Raw genomic sequence first — 17,450 nt, forward strand, 5'->3', positions numbered from 1 at the left:
CACAATACATACCACAAAAAAAAGGCTAATTACACCAATAAATCTCAATTTCTACAAACATAAATCACAAAGGAACAAAAGCCCAAGTGAAAAACGAGGGAAAGGCACGATGGACAATTCACCAAAAAAGAAAGAGCTCCCTCAAATATATGAGGAAATGTTCTAATTCACTCATAATTTAAAAAACGCCAATTAGAGGCGCCTGGGTGGCTCAGTGGGTTAAAGCCTCTGCCTTCGGCTCAGGTCATGATCCCAGGGTCCTGGGATCGAGCCCCGCATCGGGCTCTCTGCTCAGCAGGGAGCCTGCTTCCTCTTCTCTCTCTGCCTGCCTCTCTGCCTGCTTGTGATCTCTGTCTGTCAAATAAATAAATAAAATCTTTAAAAAAAATAAAATAAAATAAAAAACGCCAATTAAAACAACACTGAAATATCACTTTTCACCTACCACACTGGCAAAATTTTTAAAATACAGCAACATACTCTGTCCACAATGCTGTAGAGAATAGGGATGCTCCTACATGACTGTTGGGAAAGTCAAGCGGACCAAGCCCTCTGGAGAGAAATCTGGCAACATGACCCTGCCTTTAGGCTCAGGAGCCCTCTTCAAGGAATACACCTTGAAGCTATACCAAAGACACAAAAATGCGTATGAACAAGGTTATTCACTGTAGCATTGTTTGTAACTACAAACTACTAGAAATAGAAAACTAGTGAGACTGAAGAAATGAATTTTTTTATTTTATTATTTTAATTTTTATAGCCACCCATGCTAGAGGCTATCATACTGAATAGCACAGTTCTAGAGGCACTTTTCCATTCCCTAAGGAGTGTGGGCCCAAAGCAGGCAAGCAGGAAATTGCAGACAAGAGTTTAAAGTGTTAAGTAGACTCTCCCATTTATACCACTGCTGGCACACAGGCCTAGGTCTGCACCCAAAGCTTCCAAACTCAGGGCCCTGGAGTACTGCACTGCAGGAACATGGTAGAACTGGGAGCGGGAGAGTCGTTTTAGAACCTGACACAGTTCCATTCCTGATCAGATGAAAGTGACCTTCGCCACTATGAGAACTGGAGGAACAGCAAAACAACAGTCGGAAATAATTGTAACACAGATCAAGAGGCTTTCTATCAGAATCACTGGATAAATTGTCAAATGCATATCCCAGGTCCATATCCCCCAAATTCTAATCCATTGTATCTGGGTTCGGCCTAGAAAACTCTATTTTTTTTTAAAGCCCATAGTTCCCATACACAACACATTAAAAGAAGAAGAAGAAAAAAGAAATGCTAGCACAGAAGACCGAGAACAATACGAGAAAGCAGAATATTTATTCCCAAATCACCTCCATCCAGACTTGCTTAAGTTCCTTTGTAAATTCCACTTTCCAAAGGGCCATGCAAATAAAGAGCAACAGCTTAACATCACAGGTGAGCCAGACGAGTGCTTAAAATCAAGATGTTATAAAGGAGAGGAAGAGTGAAGCACATGTTACGGTTAAAAGGATAAATATGTGTTTGTATTATTGTTCCCAAGTGCTCACTCCTTTCTTTCCAAGAAGGATTATGCTTCCCCCCGCTTAACAACAGGCTTGGCTCAGACTTCCTCTGGCCTGTGAAACGTGAGAGGATGTAACTTGACAGCACTCGCACTCGAAGCTAAGCTTTAAGAGCCACTGTATGGTTTTGCTTTGCTCTTTCAGTCCTGGGCCACAGCTTAGAAAGGGGCCTGCTCTTTTAGCCAAGTCATAACAAGACATGGAACAAAGCAGAAGCCCAACCATAGCCTATACTGTGCCTGTGGGAAATGAATGTCTGCCATTCTAAACTACTCGGATTTGGTGATGGTTTGTTAATGCAGCATAACTTAGCCTGAGCTGTCTGATACAGAAATCATTGCTCCTATTTCCTGCTATATTCTATAAACACTGTGCTTGACTCATGGCAGATCCAAGGTACATTCTTTCCGTGAAGAGTCAAGTAAAATAAAATAAAAACAGTGCTCCAAGCACAATCCTAATAAAGCAAACAAACATTAGCAAGTGGTCTTAGAGCATCATAATGAAACCCAATTTCAATCATTCACCCATCATTTGCCCTGACTAAATGTACTAAGCACCTACTCTCTGCAAAGCGCTGACTTCCTGGTAATACACAGAAGACTGAGACATAGAGAACACACATAGGGAAAAAAAGGGAGGAAAAGAGAAACACGTGAACATGAATTATGACACAGTGTGATGTGGGTTATTACAGAGGCCAGGACAAGACCTGTCATCACACAGAGAAGTCACAGGTCTCCTAGCAGAGAGAATCCCGAAGGACAGGCAGGTGTCTGTAAAGGGAAGAAAAGGGAAGCGGACCATCCCAAACAAAGGAAATCATCTATAAAAGCAAAAAGAGGCATGAAAGGTCAGACAGACAGCATGAAGACAGGTTGAGAAGGTCAGTGTGAGTGGACTAGCACAGTCACTCTCAGAGGGAAATCAGGCTAAAGAGACGGATTGGAGACAGACCACAAAGAACCTTCTAAGCTCCTCCAGAGAGCCCAACATTTACTTGTAGACACTGGTTTCCCACAGATCATGACATGACCAAATTTCCATTGAGGAAAGATAATATTGATAGAGATAAAGAGGATAGATTGGAAAGGAGGAGCCCAGCAACCCCACTGTTTTCTGCTTTGATGTTTAGATATTTCAACAAAAGCAAATGGCTGCATGTTTTATTCAAAAGGCACATGCTAAATTATCAAGTAAAAACAACGAAAAGCTGACGACACACAAAGGATTTCCAAGGCTCTGTAAGGAAGAAGAATCACAAACAAGATTACTGGAAGGAATTTAAAGTCACTTCTTTCTTCCTCATAAAACATTCATATTCAATCCATCCTGCTGCTCGAACAGTGCTCCGCTGTCAGAAGCAACACACCCTCGGCTCACAGCAAACCACCCCAAATTCAAAATCAGAATACTAAGTGGCAACTGCCTATGAGAAGATGGAAAATTTTAAACAGCCGAAGAACAGAGACACGTTTGACAAACAACCCTTTGTCAGAAATGAAGAAAATGTGTAAGGTTAACGAAGCAATGCTTTCTTTTTTTTTTATCCTGGTTATATGGTCTGTGGCCATATACTTCAGAGGACTTCAGACTGCAGCACAGGCTAGCCCAAGGAAGTGCCCTCACTTAGAATTTAGGATCGGAAGGGGCCTTACATCGCTTCTGCCTGAAACCCAATCCAAGGCTCTAAAGAGGACTACAAAGTCAGTGCCTTACAGTGACGGTGCTATCCCACTTCCTGCTTGAGCCCCTCCAACAGAAAGGGAGCCACTGTCTCTTGAAACAACACATTTGATTTATGGCTAAATTAAGAGGGTATTTACTTCGCAAAAATATGCTGCACTTAAAATGATTTACGGCCACTGAATCTGAACAACCATTTGAATCCCGCAGAAGTACAGACCTATAAATACAGCTGACCCCCGCACTGCGAGGGTCCGCTTACTCATAAACAGAATCCAGTACTGTAAATGCATTTTGTCTTCCGTATGACTTAATAACACTTTCCTTTCTCTAGCTTACCGTTTTCTAAAACTAATCAACTGTTTATGTTATTGGTAAGGTCAACAGTAGGCTACTGATCGTTAAGTTTAGGGGGCGGGTAGTCAAAAATTATACACAAATTTTCGCCTGCATAGGGGGTGGGGGGCTAGTGCCCCAAACACTGCATTGTTTGAGAGTCAACCATATAGTACTCTCAAGCGAATATAAAAATTATTAAGAATAATTATAGATTTCCTTATGAGATTTTCATAAATATTTTCATAAATATGAAGATTTTCATAAATATTTTGAAGGTCTTAAGGGGCAAGAATCTTTTCCTCTTCTGTTGGTGTTAGGGTAAAGCTTAATGATGAAGAACACAGCTGTGAAATTAGAAGACCCATGTGTTAAAAAAAAAAGAAGCAGCAGCCCATTTGTGAATCCAGACTCCACTCCTTACTGTGTGACCCTGGGCAACTGCCTGACTGCTCTGTATCACAATTTTTCTCTCCGATGACTAATAACAATACCCACCTCATAGGATTGTTATAAGGATTAAATGAGTTAACACTTGTATAGAACATGTCTATAATAAGAATTCAATTATCTATCAAGTATTAGTTTTTCTCGTCTTGATATATATCAATACATATAATCGATAGAAACAGAAAGTCAACAAACTTTGGAATAAAGAAACATGAACTCCTAAAAAAAATGGACTGAATTGAAACATGTTTAAAGAATACATGAGAACCTATGATTTTACTCATATGTGGAATTTAAAAAACAAAACAGAGGAACATAGGGGAAGGGAAGGGAAAAAAATGTCAAATTGAGAGGAAGGCAAACCATAAAAGACAATGAACTCTAGGGGCACCTGGGTGGCTCAGATGGCTGGGCGTCTGCCTTCAGCTCAGGTTATCACGTCATGTTCCCAGGGTCCTGGGATTGAGCGAGCCCTGCCAACAGGCTCTCTGCTCAGCGGGGAGTCTGCTTCTCCCTCCCCCTGGCTGCTCTGCCTACTCATGCTCTGCGTGTTTTCTCTCTCTATCAAATAAATAAATAAGATACTTTTAAAAAAGGACACTGAACTCTAGGAGACAAACTGAGGGTTGCTGGAGGTGTTGTGGGTGGGGGTATAGCTTAACTGGGGGAAAGGCCATTAAGGAGGGCACTTAATGGAATGAGCATTGGGTGTTGCATGCAAACGATGCATCACTAAACTCTACCTCTGAAACTAATAAAAGACTATATGTTAATTGGGGCGCCTGGGTGGCTCAGTGGGTTAAAGCCTCTGCCTTCGGCTCAGGTTAAGATCCCAGGGTCCTGGGATTGAGCCCTGCATCGGGCTCTCTGCTCAGCAGAGAGCCTGTCTCCCTTCCTCTCTCTCTGCCTGCTTGTGATCTCTCTCTCTATCAAATAAATAAATAAAATCTTTTAAAAAAATTTTTTAAAAAGAATATATGTTAATTGATGTTAAATAAAATTTAAATAATAATAAAAAAAGAAAAGAATAACATGACAACCGTTTCCTTTCGTTTAAAGGGAAATTACTTATAAATCCTATTATAACAAATTGGCAAATAAAACCTAATTCTGCAGAGAAAGCAGCACAGAGGTTCTTAAAAAGTTAGTTTCTACTTACATCTGGTTTGGAATGCTGAAATATCTTCAGGGGAAATTTTAAGTCCCCTTTAGCTAACGTTACTAAATATTCCTTTAATAGCTCGTTAGTCACACCAGGAGACTGTTTCTCACAACGATGAAGAAAAGGAACCATCCACTGGTACGCACTTGTCACATATTTGTCCTCAGAACACTGAAAACACAATTAACCAAAAAAACACATTCAATACCTGATTATTCCAGACAACAAGTTCTAAACCTCACATATGATCAAACTAACGTGAAACAACAGAAGCCCAACGCTTACTATAACAGATACCCCAGCTCACCTCAGAAGTGAGTTGTGAGGGACCCAGCATGACCATGGTCCCTCACAACCTACGCCCCGCTCTGGAAGACCAACACGCTACTACTACAACTCCAACATGAGGTCTCCCAGAGCAGAGAGAGATTCTACCCCAAAAATGTGAGTGTGTGTGTGTGTGTGTGTGTGTGTGCGCGCGCGCGCGTGCGCACAGAGAGAGAGAGTGATCATGCATAGGAAGAGTGAAACAGAAAAAAGCAGAGAGACAGAGACAGGAGCACTGAAGAGCTCTAGAAGGGAACCACTTGAGGACCGTCTTCTGTATAAAATCCCAGAATCTCTCCGTTTTCCTTTCCTCTTTTGTTTTGCTCCTTTACATCCACCTTCACAAAACTCCAAATGACACACATGATTTTACTCATTCTCCCTGACATTACACAATTCCTTCTTTTATTTATTCCAGAAGATCCACCTAAGTCCTGTAAAAGGAGTCTTACCTATAATACAAATCAGTTTTCACTGGGTGGGTTTCTCGGGGGTAAAAATTACTAAGCAAAAGGGAAGGGAGCATCTGAGGGAGCAAGATGACTAGAAGAAAAAGGAAGGAAGATGAAAAAGAAAGTACAGGAGGAAGAAAGAGAAGAGAGAAGAGAAGAGAAGAGACGAGACGAGACGAGACGAGACGAGAAGAGAAGAGAAGAAAGAAGGGAGGGAGGAAGTTAGTTAGTCAGGGAGAGAAGAGAGCACATGAGGCAGCCGTGGCTCCTCCCCTCAACCAGCCCATTGGAACCAGGCTGCCCAAGAGCAAAGACTACACGAGGTGTCCCTTGACAGCGCCCGGCAGCGCCACCATTATTGTCTCAGGGATGTCTCTCTATTCAGTGGGCTCGGAAGAAACCAGGTCCTAAAGTGCGGGAGTGCACTTTCACCCCAGGGTGACCCACGAAGAATCTCAAAGTGCTGGGCAAATTCTCCTAAGATCATGAGTCCTGAGCCATGATGTTTTCTTCTCACAAGCACCTAGCCCTATAAACACCAGTATTTCTGTGTAAGTGAAATATTTAAGTAATTGGGAAATTTAACATAATGAAGGACTAGAAACATGATTATTAGAATAGCCAGCTAGTTTAGAAATATGCCTAGCTAAAAGAAAAAAAAAGTTTTATACAGAGGAGTATGAATAAAGGGCAAGCAAGGTATAAAAACAGCCAAAATAATTTGGGGATACTTTCGGTAATTTATTCAAAAATCAGATTTTTTTTAATTTATTTTTAATTTCTTTTTAATTTTTTATTTATTTTTTATTTTTATTTATTTTTTAAGACAAGAAACCTTCCTTTATTTACTAAGCGCTTGGGTCTGGAAGACATTTTATCTTCAGCTTTGAGACCCACATTAATCAAAGAACATAGGGAATGCTTAAGAAGAAAGTTAAAATAAAACCTACACTACTCATCAGTAGTCTTAGTTTTTCAATGTCTTTCATCTGCTGGAGTTCTTTCAGGGTCAGGGTGAAATCACACCCAGCTTCGTAAACCAAAGCTTCCAGAGTAACCAAATTATCACACAGAGCCAGCAAACCAGGAATGTTCCGCTCCATTCCAAGTCGAATGAGTGACAACGCGCAGTCGACCTGAAACAGAAAAGCGACAGTAAATCTCAGTGTTCTGTGTCTCTCACATCTTCTCGAGTAAAAGCCTCCAGCACAGAATCTAATTCTGCTAATCACCTTATATAAAATTATATTATCAGCAACGTACATTTACTTAGTGTAAAAACAGTAGAGTTCTTCATCAAATATATTGTCAAGCTGTTTCAAAACAATCAGCAAGAAATACTAAAGATAATAAAAGAAAGACAACTATCTTAAATTCATAAAGCATGACAGTTTAAGAGCAGTTTTACATATATTTGTCAATTTAATTCTCACCACATTAACAAGCGGGCGCGGGGGGAGCTAGTCAGTGGTAATGCCAAATCAATCCTACTTTCACTCTATCACTTGGCTCCGGAAACAAACATTTTTGCTTTTACATCCCCGTTCAGTACCTACCTATCCTTCCACGGCGCCCCCCAGAGAAAAGGCATTCAGAAAACATTCGCTGAATGGTGAACTCTGGAAGACACCTTCTCTGTCTCAATGCAAATATTTACGTTTCATTTAGACCACAGTGAGGACTGATCTTCGTAGACATGCTCAGGACACAGCAATGTGTGTCCCTAACCCTTGACTGGGTTGATGAAAGGACGGACTTCTGATGGCAAAATCAATGAACGTGACCTTCGCTCCCGGCACCTCGCACCCCTCACTTACTCCCTTACTCCTAGACGACCCGTTATGTACTGGGGGCCTCCTCTGAACCGAGCACCATTCTCACGGTTAGGAATATGAAACTGAGGAAGAAGAGGTCTCCCTCCTGCAGTGATCTCTCCACCTCGTTGGATAACTGACCTGTCACGTCAAAGGCTGAAGTACAGCGAGGCGAGCGGGATCTCAAGGAAAGGCGCGCAGCCCAAGCCGTCACCAAGCCTCCCCGGGGAGGAAGACTTGAAATGCACTTCCACGAATCCACGGATACAGGCAGGTCAAGAAGGAAGGAGAGGAAGGCAGGCAGGAGCACAGCATGCAAGGCCGAGACGCGGGATGTGCTGTGAGAGTGTGGTTAGTTCCCTAAGGCGGAGAAGATGGTCTGAAGCGAAGCGACCAGAAACATGGCTAAGGCAGCAGGAAGGGGCCGCAGAACGGAGAATGCCGTTCCCTGAGCTAAGGGAGTTGCCATTTATCCTGAAATGCAAATACCACCAAAGACTTTCCACGGGGGCATGTCATAAGTCGGTTTACACACTTGAGAAGGAATACTCAGTATTCACTGAATGACGAGCTGGAAAGGAACTGACCAGAAAACAAGGAGGCCAGTGGGGAGAACCACAGTGACTAGTATTAGAAGACTCTGAACTAGTGACAAGAGTAGCCCCCTGGGGGACAGCAAAATTCAAGGGACCAGCCAAAAGATGTGAGCCACCCAGAGACGAAAACAGATGGCTGAGCCTAGGACAAGGGGGAAAGCACTAAGACCCCTCAGAAGCCGCGCAGAGGAGACTGCGGGAGAGGAAGCAGTGGTTTCGGAGGACGATGTGTGAAGTAACAGAGGAAGGGAATCGGACATGGAGCAGTTTCCCTGGCGTGGCAGGGGTGGCCAGACTCCAGACAAATGAGGAGGAAAGGATCACTGAGAAAGTGACAACCGAGAGCACAGGGGACTATTTCGGAGCTGAGCTGTGACAGAGGGAAGACAGCTGCAACCAAAGCCAGGGAGATTAGGACTCTCAGTTTTTGCGTTGTATTTATAAAACAGAGGTGGTTTGAACTTTATGGCCAAAAAAAAAAAATAGGAACAAAGTAGAGAAGGAGGGGTTGAAGACACTGGGGAGAGAGCCAAGAGCCGCAGAACAGCCCTGAGCAGGCCAGGATGTGGAATCCAGAGCACGTAAGGAAAGCAGTACCCTGGATGCAAGAGAGGAGATCTCTTCCTCTGGGAAAAGCTGGAAAGAGTAAGGACTAAGGGAACGGAGTTCTCAGGTTCCCCAGTAAAACACAAAGCAAAAACATCTGCAAATGAGATGGTGGTGGGCTGGGAGGAGCAGAGAAGGGAGCGGCAGTGCATGCAGGGCTAGGAAGAACACGGAGCAATATTAACGGACGGCCCTTAAAGCCCTTCAAAGCCCCAGGGCCCGCCGGTACAGATGAAATGAAAAGAGAAGAAATGCATTTTCACTTAGAAAGAACAGTGCCAGGAAACACAAGGTGGGGGGAAACTATAGGTAGGAAAGGCTTGAGGCCAAACAGGAGTGATCTGGTAATACTTCAACAGGTAAATATTTTTTACCTAATTTCTAGTAATAAAAATACAGTTCACATCTGAAAAAACACATCTACCTGTATACCAATTTAAAAAAAAAAAAAAAAAACTATCACAGGTGAATTTTCAGAAAGCATGAGAAAGCCTGATGCATAAAACACAACTTTGTGCTAATAATGGTTTAACACATACAGCACATTCACCATTTGTAACACTCTCCAATTTTGTGATCCAGATTTGTTTTCCTCGTATCAACTATGAAGCTGTTGCTTTCCCAGATACTTACAGAGGTAAAAATGTTTTAAAACCAAATTATTGACACCTTAAATGAAAGCAGGCTCTAATGCAACTTGAATTATGCCACGTACCCCGAGCCCTCACTGGATAAATTTCACTACTCTACACACTTCCTAATCCAACAAACAGGTTTTGCTAAAAGGCATTTGCAGGCACCAAGGAAAAAGAAGTCCCACATCAATTAAGTCTCTAAAAATGAAAAAGATAAAAACTATGTTAGATAACACTTTGTAGCATAAGCCACATGAAGCATCAATAAATAAAATGAAGCTGGAGAATAATGCTTCTATTAGGAGTGTTTTTATATAAAGGGAAGAGATGAAAGAAAGAAAGGAAGGCTAAACAAAGCATCCCCAAATCACTTCTCTTTATAGTTACTCCTAATTCCACACAATGAATTCAAGATGTCTAGGGATTATTACTAGACTGTTAATAAACTTAAATTTCAGAAAGCTCTATAGTTTCCTTTCCGTTTATTCTTTATAGACTTCACATTTTAGGGCAGCGTTGACAGCAAAAATGAAGAGGTCCAGCCACTTCCCCCAGAGCCTCTACCCTCACCTACCCCACGACCTCCCACATTATCTACAGCCCACCCTGGAGTGGATCGCTCGTTACAATCGATAAACCTACACTTACACATCATTATCACTCAAGGTACAAAGCACACAGGGAGTTAGGCCAGAGCACCTCCAGAGATTTTTCTCATCCCAGTATCAGGATTCTAAACATTTTCAAATGTACTGTGGTCCTCAGCCATCTTCAAAGACCTGGAAAGTCAATAAAATATTCTTGGCCCACCCTCCCCAAAAGTTTGATCTATAATATCACCATCAGCTCCAACAAGTAACTCCTCTTCAACTCTATGAACAGTAAAAGTAGGAGTCAGATTAAGCAGAAATTCAAGGAGACTATCAAATCAAAGACACAGGGGCGCCTGGGTGGCTCAGTGGGTTAAGCCGCTGCCTTCGGCTCAGGTCATGATCTCAGGGTCCTGGGATCGAGTCCCGCATCAGGCTCTCTGCTCAGCAGGGAGCCTGCTTCCCTCTCTCTCTCTCTCTGCCTGCCTCTCTGCCTACTTGTGATCTCTCTCTGTCAAATAAATAAATAAAATCTTTTTTTTTTTTAAAGATTTTATTTATTTATTTGACAGAGAGAAATCACAAGTAGGCAGAGAGGCAGGCAGAGAGAGAGGAGGAAGCAGGCTCCCCGCTGAGCCACCCAGGCGCCCCAAATAAATAAAATCTTAAAAAAAAAAAAAAAATCAAAGACACAGGGCCGCACCAACCACTAAGTAGAAATGTAAACAAAGGTGCAAATTCCATCCCACAGTACTGCTGCTCATCAGACTTTTTAGAAATCACCCTTCCTGTCAAATGAAAAACTGAGGGTAGGATAGGTGGTCCAAGGCCAAGACTACAAGTAGAAAGAAAAAGGCATCCAATGACCAGACCCTGAATGAGATTTCAATGTACATTCTGCCATTATTCCTCTGAACTGCCAACTTCTCTTCTCTAAGATGAAGACAACTATTGCACTCAATTAGCAGAATTTTTAATATTCTCGCCTATGTATTTTCTTTGTTCTCACTGCCCTTGGTATAGGAACCAAGCCCATGAAAAAAATCCACGTGCAAAAAAGGTAAGTGACAGATCCAGAGTCACGAGGTGCGTTAGTGGAAGAGTTGAGATTAGCATTCAGACCTCCTAAGGTTCAGTACATCCTCATCCCTCTCTTCCATTGTCCAATGTGGTTCCCCTGCAGCTCCATAAAGGCACAGGGGAACTGAGGGGAATTAGGCTTAGACTTGAGGAAAACTAATTAGAGAGAGAGAGCCTCAAACAAGGTTCCTAAAAAGCAAAATGAAAACCAACTGCATTACTGCACTAGGAGAGGGAGCTGGTCAAGTATTTCTGGGCTGATACAGTCATTTCCACCAATATGGTATTAAGCCTATTAAAAATAAATGGAAAATAAAAAATAATAATAAATACAAATAAAATAAATAAATGGAAAATCACGGATAGGATGTATCATATTTTGCAACTTACATTTTAGAGAAAGATTTTGAGCCATTTTTCTTCTATGTATTTGCTTTTTAAGAATCCCCAGAAAAGCCACAAAAGTTTGTGAGGCAAAGAAGGAGAGAACAAAAGTAGTAAGACATATTCACTTTATCTCTGCAAACGAAACCCACGATCCCTGGCTCCCTGGCTGGCTGCCAGGACCCACACGGAGTCCTAAGGCCCCAGTGCGGTACAGAGGATCCGCTGTCATCCTCCCCTCACCTGTCGGGCATAATGCTCTATTTCCTCTGCTCTGGTCTGATACCAGTCCATAACCTTGTCCACTGTAAGCTCCGGCGTCCTGTACCTCAGTAACTCGGGCTGGGCGGCATACAAGAATTCGCTTTCATCTTGGAGACTCGGCTCAACCACCATTCTGGAAGCCACAGAAGAAACAATTAGTAACTGACTGGAATGCGGGGAAAAATTAGAATTTTGTGAAAGAGAGAGAGAGAGAGCCAGAACAGAGATGGGGAGGGAGCGGTGACAGAGGCAGGGAGTATGCGTGTATGTATGTTGGGGGGTGGGGGGTTGTATGTGTTTTCCCGTATCTGTGGGCACACTTATAAGATACATGGGACATCTGGGGGATGCTTAATTTATTTTCCTATTAGACTTCCCAATTAAAAAAATCAGAATGGACAGTAAATCAAAAGAGCCATGCCACAAATCAATCAACTAAGTATTAACAAAATCAAAATCACCCTGGGAGGCTTTTACCAAACGCACAGGGCTGGGAGCCTGCCACAGGCGCACTAAATCAAGCCCCCTGCGATGGCCAGCCAGACCTCATATGGGAAAAACACCTCCAGGTAGGTCTAACTCAAATATAAATTCAGAAACCTTGTTTTCCATGTTCATCAAAATCAGAGGGAATACGCCTTATTTGCATCTATAATATACCATTAGTCAGTGTCACAATGTGGCCCCTCGCTGACATTTGTGAAGTACGGGACCGCTCTGTGCCACTCGCCGTAGGTAAAGAAGAACCCCCAGAGGAATGGACCCAAGGACAACAGCCCAGGGATCACAAATTATGAGGAGTCTTTAAGAGGAGGATCCTGGCCAACTGCCCTCCATAATCAAGGACTAAAAAAAGGACTTGAACCAAGATAGTTCGAAGCGACCTATGGAACACTGCTGTGCGCCGCTAGGGACACCATTCATTTGAGCCAGCCTGCGGCAAGGGACAGGTGCTCTCACGGTGACCATTACCAGGCAGCGGCCTCTGGAATCAGAACCGAAGCACATTCCACTGCTGAAAGCTCTGAAACTCTGCATTAATTACTGAGCTAAGCCTAATCTCAGACTCATTTAAGTCATATAAAATGGGTAGAATACAATGCCAGGGTATTCAAAATAATATAAATTAAGTACACAGAGAAGTTCGTGTGGCCTGGAACAGTTGCCTCATTTTTCATTTACAGGTAGAATTTTTATTGGAATTATCAGCAGCTGGAATACGCGAGCAGACAAAGCCCGTAAAGACTTGGGCATTTTAGTCCCAGGCCTCAGACAACCTGCTGGGCTTGTAACTGGTACCCCTTCGCTCAGCTAGTGTCACAACTCCATTAACAGTCTGACCGGTGGTTTTCCCCCATCACTGTCATGAAGGAAAAAAAAAAAAGTCACATTTCCCCCGAAATCTTTAAAGCTGCCCATTTTACCAGAGAAAAAATACCCATGAGCAACTCTGAGGTCCTCTGATACTTTTTTTCAGTCCTTAATATTTCCCTCTCATCACGGACAGAATTTCGCTGCTTTCTCCTGCCAGAAACTGGCTTCCCTCAGTCTGGTATGTGGGGCTGTCTGCCTTCTCTCATCTTCCTGGCAGCTCCTTCTGGGTCGCCTCCATCAGACTAGCCTCCTCCAACCGACTCCTGCATCCTGGCCCCTCGCCACACCCATGCAGCTCTCTCCTCCCTGCTCACGCCGGACTCTCCCTTCATCTCGCCCCTGATCTCGCCTTTGACTACCGCATGAGCTACCGCACATGAAATAATGACGCTATTGACCCCCAAGCCACACTCCACTCAGAAGCCCCCAAATCTCCCTATGCTCGTCCATGTTTCACGGGCACTTCCAATGCAACAAGATCAAAACTGAATTCAGGATCTCCTTGGGTAATACAGTTATCTTTATAAAAACAGAAACATGACTTTATCATCCCCGTGCCTACTTTTATACCCTGTAAATCTGCTGTAAAATATTCTAGCCTCATCTTGGTGCCAATCTCACTTCTGTTCTGGCTCCTTCAACAAGGTAGGTCTTTATTTTTAGTCCTCGAAGGGGACATCGCCTTGAGTGTCTTCCAACATGCTCTCCTCTCTGCTTAGAACACACCCTGCTCTCTTTTGCCAAACTTGTCCTCCACGAGGCTAAATGAAATCCTGCTCATTCTTCAAATCTCAGATTTCACAAGATTTTTGCCAGGACGACCTTCCTTGCACGCCTCCAAGCGGCAGTCTCCCTGTGACACGCTCCCCACGCCCCCCGGCCCGGGCTTTCCGAGCACCCATCACGTCGGTCATGTACAGCAGGACCGTTTTCCCACCAGAGTATAAACTTCACAAGAACAGGACCTGCATCTGCTTTGCCTCCTTCGGTATTCTTGTATCTAGCAGAGGACAGACACCAATTAAGAGAAACAGCAACACCATACGTCCTGTAATCCTGAAAATCTGTACCATCTTCAAAAGCATCTTTTCCTCTATCAAACTTCTCCTGACTTTTCATTTTCTGTTTTGGGGGTTCTGGCACAGCAAGCCTGCTTACATTTCAGCCTGCTTACATTTCAGCCTGCTGCAGCTGGTCAGAAAAGAAATGCCCTCTTGCCTTTCATCTACTTAGAATAACACAAAGGCCGGGAAGCACGGGATGGATGGGTCAGTGGTCTGCCCGCACTACTCTCTCAAAAGCCCATCTGGAAATGAGAGAATTCACCTGCCTCTGCCTATCACCCTGCCCACTGGCCCTGACCTCGCACCATCATCAGTTTCTCTACCTCTTCAACCTCTCCTGACAGTTGCTAAGTGATGACTTCTAATTCAATACGGCTGATGAAGACCACACGTTTAAGTTCCACTGTCCCCCGCGACTCCCCTGAAATGACAGCACGAGATCATTAAAGGGAGCGGCGTGAAGGACGTCACACGTACGCTCGGAAGGAGCAGGGTACGTGCTCACCATTACCTTCCGTTCTAGGAAGCCCACAGTTAACGGCCAGGACTAAGGAATCAAGTACCAACACAATTATTACTCCGCGATACGGAGTTAATAGCAAAACTATCACCTGAAAAAATTAAAAGTAATTGCTTCAGGTTTGGGCTTTGCTTTTTTTTTTTTTTTTAACAACAAGCTTTGTAGAAATTTTAGCTCTTTAATCTACTTGCAAATATATATAACTTTGACTAAAAAATGAAAATCAAATTAAAAACTTTGAAGATTTACTTATTTTGGAGAGAGAGAGAGAGAGAGCACAAGCAGGAGAGGCAGAGGCAGAGGGAGAATCTCCAGCAGACTCCCTGCTCAGCACAGAGCCCGACCCCAAGGTCAAAACCTGAGCCAAAACCAAGAGCCAGACTCCCAACTGACTGTGTCTCCTGGGTACCCCTAAAAACAACTTTTAAAAAGCAAACAGCAAAAACACAGCAGGACACTCAATTGCCACAACACTAAAACTTACTGGAGTAAAAAAGGTAACTAAGAATTACTTACTCCATGATCTCAGGTATCCAAACCACAATAAAATGAAAGGAAACAGCCAACGTTACCAGTAACATTAAGAGAGCTTCCAAATGATTACACTACCGCTTAGGGCTTTTATCATTTATCAGACAGTATACATAGTTTCAAAAATCCAAAAAGCACGAAAAGACCCCTATCAAATGAAAAGCCAGCAGTTCCATACACAGTCCATACTACCACCGTCCTTGCCGCCCTCTACGCCATGTTCATGTCTGTCAGCCATCTTCCTGGATTTTCCTCTGTGCATCTAAACGGTACGTACTTGTGACTATTTCTGATTTATCTACCCTATGTGCTATTCAGCTGTCTTAAACCACAACCATCCACTTTCCCTACACTCTTTTCTTCCACTATGGAAACATCACAATTTCAATTAAACCACTAATTCTTTGCATTATTATGACTATGTGATTATGATTATCTTCTCCTGAGCCAAGTGGTACATTATCACAACTATTGTTCTTTTTGAACAACTTTTCATTTTCTGGAGTTAATAAATGCCAAGTGTCCTCCTGTGCTGCCCACTGACGTCTATGAATTCATTGCTATGTTTTCCAAATTCTCTAAAAGATGTACTAACAGCAAAATATGAAAGAATATAAAGATTTTTCCCAATAGTCAAACATAACAGGTAATATTCCTGTTCCATTTTTAAAATTTTTCCAAGAGAGCTGGCTCTTGAAGCCATCCACACCCTTCCACAGTCTGTGACGGCTGCTTGCTCACCCGACAAGAACGCAGCTGTCATCCTGGGCCCTCCCGTTGCCACGGCCTATGTTAGAGCCCAGTTCTGAATCTAATGGCTTTCTTTTTTTCCATTGACTCCTTCATTTTAATAAAACACGTTTTCTATGGCTTCCTGAAATGAGATGTACACGGGTGGTAAATTTTACAAGACCTTACATGATTAACCTCATACTTGATTGAGGATTTTAGCTGGATCTAAGAATACTGATCAAAAAAGATTTTCCACCAGAAGTTTTTCTTCTAGCTTCTATTGCTGTTCTGGAGATATCTCAGGTCATTCTAATTCAAACTTCCTTTTATGTAGTATGTTTTTCTCTCCGGTAGACTGCAGCCCGGATATTCTAGAAGGTTGTGACAGTACACTTCAGTGCAGTGGACACTGCAATCTGAAAACTCCTGGCCTTCGATTCTAAATAATAGGCTTGAAATGTTTCATATAAATTTCTTCACTTCTATTATGTCATCTCGTTCTAGAATGCCTATAATTTGAATATTAGGTTTGTTTTTTATCTTTGCTTTCTTATCGAGCTCTATAATATTTTTATTCTACTTTCTGGAGAAGTACTTTGCTTTTATTTTTCAACGCTTCTAGTTTTTAGACACCAACTATCATATTTTTTCTTCCCTAAAGTTCTCAGAGTTCTTCGTTCCTATTTTATAAAATCCTTTTTTTACTTCACAACTGTACTATCTTATCTCCTGGGCAGTATTAATTTTTGAAGTTTCCTTTTTCTGTGGTCTCTGCCTTTCAGTTCCGTTTTCTACGTGTGCCACCTGCCGGCGCCTGTCCTCAGACATCTAGGAAGCTCCAGGGCTGTGGCAGGACTTGTCCGTTTGCTGACTTCACTTCAACCTGGTAATGCACAAAGCTTTTGGGACAATATGTGAGTATCTAGAGGCCTTTTCTCGGAAGCTACTCCATCTCTCCAGAAAAGAAGTCTCCAAACTTCTGCTTGGGGAATATGTCTACACTCCAGGACCTAGGAGGTGGCAGGGAACCAAAGCTTCAATGTTCAGAACATAGATTCTCACTCAGCACTCTGATGTTCAACTCTAGCACTCCAACCCCATCCTATGCTGTGCCTGGTGCCAGGAATCTGGAGGATTTCTGGATCAATCTGAAGGTTCTTAGCCTCAGCTCATGAATCCAAAATATTAACCTCTGATTCCATGTAGAGGAAATATGGAAGGAGAGATGGCAAAGGACCATTTATCTGACTTTGAAGAGTGAGAAAAAGGGAATTCACATGCTTTCAGTCCCA

The 17,450-nt window shown here is 42.8% G+C and overlaps 1 protein-coding gene across 2 annotated transcripts in view; it reads right to left on the reverse strand.

Moving 5' to 3' along the window:
• NBAS (NBAS subunit of NRZ tethering complex) overlaps window positions 1-17,450 on the reverse strand; it is a 329,816-nt gene that overhangs the window by 189,786 nt on the left and 122,580 nt on the right. For both annotated transcript variants that reach the window (XM_047744603.1, XM_047744602.1), the window contains exons 23-25: window positions 11,917-12,070; window positions 6,919-7,104; window positions 5,187-5,360 (exon numbers count right to left, since the gene is read on the reverse strand). In XM_047744603.1, the coding sequence (XP_047600559.1) occupies window positions 5,187-5,360; window positions 6,919-7,104; window positions 11,917-12,070 (514 nt within the window). The remainder of the gene's footprint in view (window positions 1-5,186; window positions 5,361-6,918; window positions 7,105-11,916; window positions 12,071-17,450) is intronic.

Source organism: Lutra lutra, chromosome 9 (genome assembly GCF_902655055.1).
Source record: "Lutra lutra chromosome 9, mLutLut1.2, whole genome shotgun sequence".
NCBI classification, from domain to species: Eukaryota; Metazoa; Chordata; class Mammalia; order Carnivora; family Mustelidae; genus Lutra; species Lutra lutra.